General features: G+C 44.7%; 1 protein-coding gene across 1 annotated transcript in view; it reads right to left on the reverse strand.

Annotated features, from left to right (window-relative positions):
- Window positions 1–423: 423 nt before the first annotated feature.
- The window catches only part of MAP4K4 (mitogen-activated protein kinase kinase kinase kinase 4), a gene marked incomplete at its 5' end in the record, with an annotated part of 214,671 nt that continues 204,785 nt past the window's right edge, over window positions 424–10,309 (reverse strand). The window contains 6 exons of the mRNA XM_045283822.1: window positions 424–751; window positions 2,771–2,910; window positions 3,134–3,293; window positions 3,813–3,962; window positions 5,507–5,607; window positions 7,833–7,967. Of these exons, the coding sequence (XP_045139757.1) occupies window positions 668–751; window positions 2,771–2,910; window positions 3,134–3,293; window positions 3,813–3,962; window positions 5,507–5,607; window positions 7,833–7,967 (770 nt within the window). The remainder of the gene's footprint in view (window positions 752–2,770; window positions 2,911–3,133; window positions 3,294–3,812; window positions 3,963–5,506; window positions 5,608–7,832; window positions 7,968–10,309) is intronic.

The following is a 10,309-nucleotide window of genomic DNA, read 5'->3' on the forward strand; positions in this document are numbered from 1 at the left end:
CCAAACAAAATGGGACCCTCTTAACCCACCCAACCCCGCCTCCCAAGCCCCACCCACAAAAAAAGTTATCCTAGTAACTGTCTTTTTCACATTTTATAAATATTAACTTCTTAAACCTGCACCTTCTTCTTTGTCCACATATTGTCACATTACAAAAAAAAAAGAAAGAAAGAAATGTCAATTAAATACATTGTTAATGTTACTATATTAAATCTGCTCTCGGCTTCAGCCAATTGCTTCCCATCCCACCACGTGCACCTCCTTGTGCCCACACTTCCGGTCAAACCAACAGCATGTTCATCGTCTCCACCTTCAGACACCCACAAGACAGAGCCGCTCAGAGACCAGGAATTCTGGAGCTCAAGGCCAGGTGTCTGCTCTGTAGTCTGATGCTCAATCCCCAACACGTATAGCACCTGATGGTAGAATCGGAACAGCACCAGCTGCATTGCAGCCTTGATTTATTTTTGAGTAAGGAGCAGGAGAGAGCGGGTGGTCAACCAGGAAGAGGAGTGGAAAGGAAAGAGAGGAAGGGCCCAGCTCGGGAGCCTGCGCACACAGCTGTCTTGGACTGCGCCGGGGCAGTCGGAGCTCCAGTTGAAAGGGATTCCAAGTTCTCGGGATCTTGAAGACTCTGGAGGCCAGTGCTCCTCTGATCACCCTGCTTCTACCAGCTCAGAAGAGAAGTCCTGCCTAAGGTCATGAAGTACACCTGACTGCTGCCACCAGACCGGACCGAGGCAAAGAACACCTGCAAAGGGAGAGAGAAAGGGGAGAAGGGGCTGAGCACGGGGCCCTATGATTCCTGGTTTCCCAGACAGGCTGCCTGGAGGTGCCCCACAACACCTCCCTGTCTGGAAAGCTTACAACCTCAGAGAGCCAGGAGTCACCATCTGTGGCCAACGTTTATTACAACTAAGAGCTAACTCCTTGTCACGAGAGACCTCAAAATAAAACCGCTGTCTGAAAACAGGCTCTTCCTTTGCAGCTCTGCTATGCAAACCTTTTAAAGGGTGTTTGAAAAACTCGATGAGCAACGGGAAGACTCTTCAGCCACCTCCTTTTCTCTCTCCCTTTCAAAAATTAAGCTATAGGACATCACCTACTTCACTTGATGCTATAGCCAAAGTAATATACTTTAGGAGGGATAAAAAAAATACTCAAACGCTGAAATTCAATATACTGGGGAAAGCCGGCAAAATCCCGACCGTTCAAAGAGTACGGTCTTGGGAGACGGTGTGCAGTAGGACAGCGGCCACTGAGATGAGGGCCAGGTGACAGAGGGGCAGCGCCTGCGTTTGGTGTGGCTGCGCCGGCAGGGCTGGCTGACAGAGGCAGACATGTAGCTAGGATAAGGTGACCAGATGTCCTGCTTTGGGCGGGACAGTCCCGATTTTTAACAATTTTTCCCGCGTCCCGTGGCACTTTTAAAAAGTCCCGATTTTTTGAAAGAATGCACAACAAGCTAGGGTATACGGTTTTTGGCTGCCGTGTGGCTATTTCGCCAGGATATGAGTTTTATCAATGGTGTCCCGCTTTACCAATGTGAAAATCTGGTCACCTTAAGCGAGGATGATGTCTTTCAGTGTGAGGTGAGAGATGGGAGTGGTTTTTTTTGTTTGTTTGTTTGTTTTTAACATTTTATTAGGGGTTCATACAACTGTTATCCCAATCCATACACACATCAATTGTGTAAAGCGCATTTGTACATCGTTTCTCAAAACACTTTCTCTCCACTTAAACCCCCGACATCAGGTCCTCATTTTTCCCCTCCCTCACCACTCCCCCCTCCCTCATGAGCCCTTGATAGTTTATAAGTGGGTATTTTGTCGGGAGTGTTTTTAAGAGGCAAGCCTCTAAACATGTACTGCACAGTCTCCGGCAGAAAGACATGCCTTTACCCAGCTGGACAGGAGCACGAGATGGTTGTGCTCATTAAAAATTCGGTTGCGCAACTGATGTCCTTCCCACAGCAGGCTGAGGTAGGTCAATGACCCTGGTCATCTACCTCAGCCCTTCACTCCAAGCTGGTTTGGGGAGGAACTCACAGGAAGTGAGTAGCCCCTGAAGAAGACCAAGTTGCGGCCAGTGTTGAAAAGCCAGGGCTTGCCCTCAGGCCTCCTAAGGTGATTTCTATCCCTGGACGTTGAGGATGGGCAAACTAAGAAGCTAATTCTCTACGCCAAAGGCTGACTCCCAAGTGGCATCATTCTGATACCTGTGAGGGGACCATTCACTCCCCCCAAGTGGCACAGGCAGCTCCTTCTCCCCGGGAAGCAAGCCTGTGTGCACTACACAGGGAGAGGGTCCAGAGGAATTTTGGAAGAAATGCTGGCAATCGACTCTGAGAAATCAGAGGATGGAGACCTTTAAGGGGCACCGTTCTACTCTGACACTCAGGGGGTTGGCTTGCCCCGAGTCCAAATCGACTCATTGGCAACTGGCTCATTATTCTCCTAAGTTATCCTTAAACTAAACGCAGGCTAAACCGGTCCACCTGCTGAGGTTTACAAACACACAAAAGTCCCAATACACCCAAGACAGGATTTGACTGAGGCAAATACCTCCACAACCTACTGGCAAAGAAAAAAAATTAAAATATACCCCAAATTCCCATAAATATATCTGAGAAACCATCTCTAAAAAGTCTCTTGATGAACTTATTTCAGAATCTATTGAAACTCCAAGGAAAGGCTCCCTCTCTTATTCCAAGGATCACAAACCACCGCTAAGAGATAGTGGCAACCAAGAAAAAGTGGAAGTCATTTACCTTGTCGTTACGTTCACATAAGAATTTTAGTCTTTGAGCCCTTTTGTGCATAAACACACCATCCAAGTGACCGGTTTCCACAGATCGGATCTCTATGGCCTTCTCTCCCCAGCCCATAGTCTGGTTGGATCGAATGTAAGCTGGAGGGAAAGGGGGAAAATGGTTACAGAAAAGAAACAGCCATGCAAAGACGTTGCTCATGTCACACGGGGAATATAGGAGGGGGATTCTAAAAGGAAGTAGAAAAAAAAATTCATCATCTTTCAATTTAACCCCCCCCCCCAAAGTTTATGAAGCCCCCCTCGTACACCAAGAGCTGTAACTTTAGAGAAGGGTCTCCAGTTCCGCCGGCCTGACACCCACCTACAGATGTCGGCATCTCTCCCCACTGCAGAACCACATCCTTGGTAATCCTTCCGTAGGTGTTCACATAAACCCCTTCATCTTCATAACACACTAGAAGCTCCATCCCATCGGTGTTGGGGAGGATGATGATGGCATGGGGTTTGATGCTACACTGGATCTGGAGGACAGGAACACAGGACAGGGAAGCATGGCTGTGGTGATTTCCAGCCCAACCAACGTGCCCAGGAAGACCATCTTGGCGAATGCACTGCCACCGTAGCCTGGTGACAAGTACAGCAATCGCGTAACATTTCGGAGAACCTATGAGCGATATTACCCCTAAATTTATCTTTAACACATCATATACTCTCTACGGAACCTGAAACAGGCATGACCCTGCGCCCCACGTGAGAGAAGTTACGTTCTTAGAACCATTCCCAGCCCAGGAACCTGCCAGCAACTGCCCGCCATCCATCCCGTGTTAGTCAAAGCAAAGGCTTCATAGAATGGGGAAAGTAATTTCTACTTGTGCCAGAATGTGGGCCTCTTCACAGTGGCGTGTCTTTTAAATACTCACCCCCACACCACAGGGAAGTGAGCGATCCCTGCTTGTGTTAGTTCACTAAGCAGAGTAGAGAAAAAAGTCAAAACAAAATGAAGCCAGTCAACCAACCATAGAGTGTGGGTTCTTTCTTACGTGTGTTGGTAGATAAATGTCGTAGACCGACCCCGAATCCACATCAACAGCATGGAACCCAGCACAGGAGCCATAGATAACTTTCAACCTCTGGCCTTCCTCAACGGTGAGATCCACCAGCAATGGCTTATGTAACAACTCTCCAAAAGACTACAAAGAAGCAATCGAGAGAGAAGAGGTGAAGAGTAAATCGAACTTATTTGTAATTGTACTCGCAGCTGCCAGGAGTGAAAGTCGGTTTGCATCATCTTTTATCTGTGTGTCCGCTCCTGGAAGCCCTCTTCTCCGGAAGGCAAGTTCTGCATCACCCGTCAAAGCTCTGGCCCACTGCTTACGGTTTGGCTCTGTGTCCCGATCGGAAAATGTGTAAAAGCCAATAGTGAGGGTTTCCTAGAGCATTCAAATGCAGACCATGGAAACAGAGAAGCTGTGTTCATGACACACTGGGCATTTGTCTGCATCATCCCTGGAGTCACTGCTTCACGCTACACTTCCGTTCGACAGCACCACGTGGTGACTGAAGGCTGTGCTGAATCGCCTGCTCAGGACAGAGCAGTCTCAGCTCTGCTTTCACAGAACACCCAGTTTACCAGATGGCAGTGATGGACGATGAAGCAGAGTAAACGTAATAGCATGGATGTCTAAAACCCGATTAGTATGATAGCCGGTCCATGAAAGATCTTAAAACCTGATCCCAGAAGCTAAATGTTAGTTTACAACCAAATGTTTTGAGTCAATAACACTAACAACAACATAGCTATGTTGCGGTTTTTCAAACAAATACCCTAACCGTGTTTCCAGCTTCCCTGGGGATCTAGCCCAACTATGTATGCAAATTTTCTAAGCTACTACTGCTTATCCTTAAACAAATAAGCAAACAGAACCCCCCAAATCCAAAACTAACTGTTTTTAAAATTAAGCGTGAGCTTGTGGAGTTAAAAGGCCTGACTTTATCATCCTGTACTACAATGGCCTCTGAGGCTGTTTAGGATTTTGTGCTTAGCATTTAGAAATTATATTATTAAATGATTTATGTTAATTAAAGTCACAGTAACTACCACTTATTAAAAAAATCATTCATGCATATTTAATGCACTCTAGATTATTAAAAAAGAAATATTAAAATATTCAGATGAAATTGCTAATACTTTCCCCATGAGCAAGTTTTTTTTTTTGCTTAGAGCAAAAATGGGATCATGTAGTACATGGATTTTAACTTGCTTTTCCCATTTAATGTGTAATACACATTTTTTGTGTCATTTTAAGTATTTTTTATTTTCAATTTGTACTCAATTATATAGCTACACATTAAAGCTCCCTATTATTAAACACCTTTCTATTATCAAAAACCTTTCTAACTCCTTGAACACATTCCTCAGTTGAGGTGGCAGGTCTGCTTTACAGACTAAATGGTGTTTTGTCTTTCCCTTTGCTAATATGCAGGCACAGATATCTCTGCCCAGCACCCAGCTCTTGTCTTCCCACTTGCTGAGCAAAGCCAGCACCTGAGCTAAGTGTACAGAAATAAAAGAAAACAGGTCTTTAGAAATTGTCTCACTTATGAAAAATGGAATCCACTAGCACATAGCTTCTGTATTTCCAAATCTAATGGTTCAGTGCTTTTAAAGTCATGTCTTGGCTCTTGGTCACAACTAACATGGCTGATGATGCTTTTAAATGTATTTGATTTATACCTTAAAGGCCATGAACTTGTGATATGGCTTGGGTGCCCACGCATAGACTTCCACAGAACTCTTCAGAGCAATTACCAGGAACTTGATTCTTTCATATTTTACTGGGGAAAAAAAGCAAAAAACAGAGCAGCACAGGTCAGTATCAACGATGAACTCTTTGTTATTTCTTCCAGAAAGCTCCTGGACACTTTACAAACACATTTCCCCTTAGTCTATTCAAAAACAACAGAGACCAATCCTGAGTTTCCTTTCCTAATGCTTTACTGCTTAAGCCAAGCTTTTCCCATCATACTGAATGGAGCACTGGACTCAATTCTAATAGGAACTGAGACTTTATTCAGGAATGCTTTCTCGAATGTTGCTAATCATCTTGGATGATGAATACTTCGTCATCAAGAACAAAGCCAGGCATGTAGCCCGCAGGTCTAGAGGGCTCCGTATTTCAAGTGGATAGGGCATGAATAACCAGCCAATCTTACGGCCACAGAGTTGATTCTGACCCATACTGACCCTCTAGAACAGAGACGTGCCTTAAGGGGCTCCAAGGCTGTAAGGGGCAGACCACTGACTGCATCCTGCACCCTAGGAGCAAATGGCGGATTAGAAATGACGACCTTACCGCTGCACTCCGCTATGCCTCCGAGGATCCTTACCCAGCCAAACAGGCTCTTGGCTAACAGAAAGAGTTCTTCCATGCAGCCTGCGGAGTCCTGAAATGTACTACTGCCACTGAAAACTAATTTTGAATTTTATTTAATTTTACGTGATTACATATTTAAACAGATCCCTGAGCTTGGTGGCTATATGTCCTGACATTGGGGGACGGGGGAGGGCTGGAATGTTCTTTTCACCCCCAAAAAGCATGAAGAAAATAATGATCGAATCATATCACACGTTTGTATCTTTTGAAAATGTCCTGATTTGTCCTGTAAGTTTCAAAGCTGCCCTTTGATTCCCAAGGAAAGTTCCATTTGATTGAGCAGGCCTGCCTCTGGCTCCCCCTGGAGGATTACCTAGTCATGTGCACCCCCGTGACTATGAGCTGTTTCATTCAACTTATGCCCAAAATGATAACAGTCAAACCGAATGAATGAATGAATGAATGAATGAATACTGAGGAGTCAGCGCTGATTTCGAGCCTCACTGGGAAGCAGTCTAGATCAACACTGGGGCGGCCCCAGTGTGCATACACTAGCGCAGCAGGATGACCAGGGTCTCCAGGGACTGACTCTGGTTTACCTTTTCATAAACACAGGGCACAAAGGAAAAAGGGCAAACACAAATCAACGTCAAGCATGTCTCTAAACTAATCTAATCAGGCTGTGGCGTGATTGTATATAGATAGACGGCTTTGTTTCCCTCCATGTCCTACATGGTGCCGGAAAAAAAAAAAAAAAAAACTTTCCCACAAAACTTTCATTTGGCAAATATCCACAATCTCCTCTTTATGTTCATCATTAGCCCAGTATTTTGATATGTTTTGATTTTATTTCATTATATGCATGCCAAGGAGAGAGAAAAAAACAAAACAAAAAACCCACAGTGGCCTAGAGACCCCATGGGCTGGGTGGCTAAACACACCTACAAGCAGTCCCAGGGTTACAGGCAATGCTGTTCCTAAGAGGGTCTTTCGAGTTGAATTTCTCGGTAACTTGAAAGGGTATACAGTCAACTTACTTTACTCTAAGAAAAGTCTGGAAACCTTTAAAACGATTTGAAAGCGGCATTTGCAGCAAGTCAAGGTGATTGTGCCGAGTGTTTTCAAATTATAAAGCAAGAAACGGCAGATACACACTGTCCTTAGGCCAGTGACCCTTCACCGGGAAATGCGCGCTAGTGAGGAGCCCAGCAGCTCCGCACAGTGCCCACTGAAATGGACGAGCCACCCTTCTTAGCGCCAACCTCTCCGACAGCCTGTCGACCAGGGACTGCCTAGCATTCAGCCTAGTCTCCGTGGAGAAGATGCCTGGGGGCGGGGGCTACAGAAGGATTCTAAATGTTGGTTTCAGTTTGGCAAGATTTTAATGGTTACCCTGACCCACACCTTCAAGAGAAGAATGTGGACTCTCACAGAGAAGAGGTGAAAAGATTATCTCACATGATAAACTATATGAAATGAGATGATGGGCAGGAACAATCCGCATGCTACACTCAGGGGCGCATGTATAGCAACAAGACAAGGGCTAGAAACCACAGGATTAGAAGATGCTTAGAAACAAAATATGAGAAAGGAGCCACAAATCCCACAAAGCGAGTTAATTACCAGTTTCACAGAACACGAATTAAACCCGAGAAAAACGTCCCTTCTGACTCTCCCAGAACTTACCAACTTTATAGTGTACACATCCTTCCAAATCCCCCACGGTCGTCCAGCCCTGCTTCTTCTCCACTTCTGGATCATTGTGAAGTATTTTATTTCTTAACCAGGACAAGTAGTAGACCCGTAACTTATCCTTTTTGCCTAGCAAAATAAATATAAATATGTAAAACACACGTTGAAAATAAATTATCTTTAGTAGCAGTAGAGAATGTAGAATGCCCACATACCAAGAGAGAGGCTATCAACAAACCACAAAGGAATACAAGCAAATGCACAATCATACAACCAAGTTTCCACGGTGCTTTCACATCAATTACGTCACCTGGTCTCCAAAACCCTTTACAGTAGCTAGTTTAACTCATTTAACAGATGAGGAAACGGAAAGTACAAAAACCTTAAGTAAATCACCTGTGTAACTTACATAAGGCAAACAGCACATGGGGAGATAGGTGCAACTTAGACCCCCATCCAAAATAAACAAACAAACTCGCAGCTAGAATATGTAAAGACTCCCTTATAGAAAAAAAACCCAAAGGGAATCAGGGCAAGTAACTAGCGCAGGTGTTTCACAAAAGGCCCCCAGACAGACATAAAAGGGTACTCGATTTCAACAGCCAACAGGCATGTGCATATTACAATTTGAAACACTGATGAGAAATGTCTAGAAATGAGAAGACTTAGGTTACCAAAGTAGGTGTGGTGTAACCCCAAATCTCTAACACTAGTGTGAAAACTGTTAGAGCCACGTTGAAAGGCTTCATATGAACTTTTTTTTTTTAAAGGCATCATTGTGAATTAGGTTAAGGTTTGTAGACCAGATCATTGGTTTTACATTCGTACACATTTTGCTCCGTCTTGTTCACTGCGATCCACTTCCCCCGTGTTTCCTGTTTCAACTCCTCATGCCGTCCCTGCCGGACTCCGCTGCCCTTCTGATGTGAAATGGCTTTATGACTTTAAGGTGTGAGTACCTCCCTAGTCATACTGCTCACCTGGGGGACTCATCTACTGTTTGGCCAACAAATTGCGGCAGCAGTGTAGAAATCCCAGACTAAGGACTGGAACGGAGAAGACCCCCCGCCCCTCTCTCAAACAAGTATGCCTGCTTTCTCTCATGGCTTTTATTTGTTTTCTTCCTTGTTCTCTCGTGCTAGCCGGAACCTTCTAATGCGATCCTTTTCAGAGTTGTGGTAGCTGGGTACCAGCTAGCTCTCCTGGTCTCGGTCCTGGAGACCACTGTCCACGTGGTTCATTCGTCCACGGGACTAATGTGTCTTCCGTTTTCATCGCTCTTCTTTATTCTGGACGGGGAGTGGGCAGAAGTTGCCCCTATATGGCTTATCAGGAGTTTTTAAGATGCTATTCTGGACGGGGAGTGGGCAGAAGTTGCCCCTATATGGCTGATCAGGAGTTTTTAAGATGCCAGGTGCTCTTCACACAAATAGGACACAGAACATTGTCTTTGTGGACTGTGCCAGGTCAATTATACATGGTCTCCCCAGAGTCTATGGTCCTGAGCACCCCCAGAGCCCAGCAGCTCATTCACTCAAGGTGTTTGGTTATGGCTAAGAAATTGTCTTAACTTTACTACTCCTGTATGTTCTCACATATCTGTGAATATATTTGCAGCAGAAGTAAACACCCATGCATAAATATCCTTCGTCAAACCTGTGTCTGTAGATAGACTCCCCCTGTCTCCCTCACCTGTTCAGGATGTGTGTCTCTGCACCCGAAAGGTTTAGTATTATATACTAAAGTTGGAGAGGCAGTCCGTGGGTTATGAATCACCCTTCTCCCCACAGAAAGCCCATTAAATTAAAAATTCGAGGTATAATGATTTCTAATAAACAGGTGCTTCTTCATGATGCACCTCAAAATATCATTATGATTGCTGTTAAAGATATTTTGTGTACCTAAACGTGTTTCCTTAATTTTTTAATGCATAAAACATATACTACATTTTCAGACAAACATATGACTAGCTGATGTTATGTACAAATTCAGCTTCAAGACAGACACAGAAGCTGGATCTTATCCATAAGCTGGGGACCACCATTTGAATACTTTGTCATTTCTCTCCTAACAGATATGAATTCAGCTTAATGAAGGGAAAATCAACCTAAGGTGTTGAATGTCAGCAGTGTTGCCCCCTGGGCAGCAAGGCAGCCTGGGAGCTCCTGGGTGCTGGCACTGCCAGTTCTCTGCGTGGTGGGGGCCTGATGCACTCCATGGTTTTGCTGGTTTGGGGATCGCTCACTGAACTGGGCATGTATAATCTGTGCACTGTCAGTAACTATCTGTTTTAGATTTTAGTTCAACTTTTCTGAGTATTGAAATTGTTTTTAAAGTGGGAAAATATTCATTGTAAAGTTAAGTAAAAAGAAGGCCTGAAGGAGCCATGAGGGGAGCTCTGTGTCTAGTCTTGTATCTGTCCAGGACAGTGCGCAAACACCTGCCCTCGTGGGTTCTCATAAACAGCATCC

This window comes from Echinops telfairi, unplaced genomic scaffold (genome assembly GCF_000313985.2).
Source record: "Echinops telfairi isolate 266 unplaced genomic scaffold, ASM31398v2 ScPeMD7_7467;HRSCAF=8505_1, whole genome shotgun sequence".
In the NCBI taxonomy this organism is placed as follows: Eukaryota; Metazoa; Chordata; class Mammalia; order Afrosoricida; family Tenrecidae; genus Echinops; species Echinops telfairi.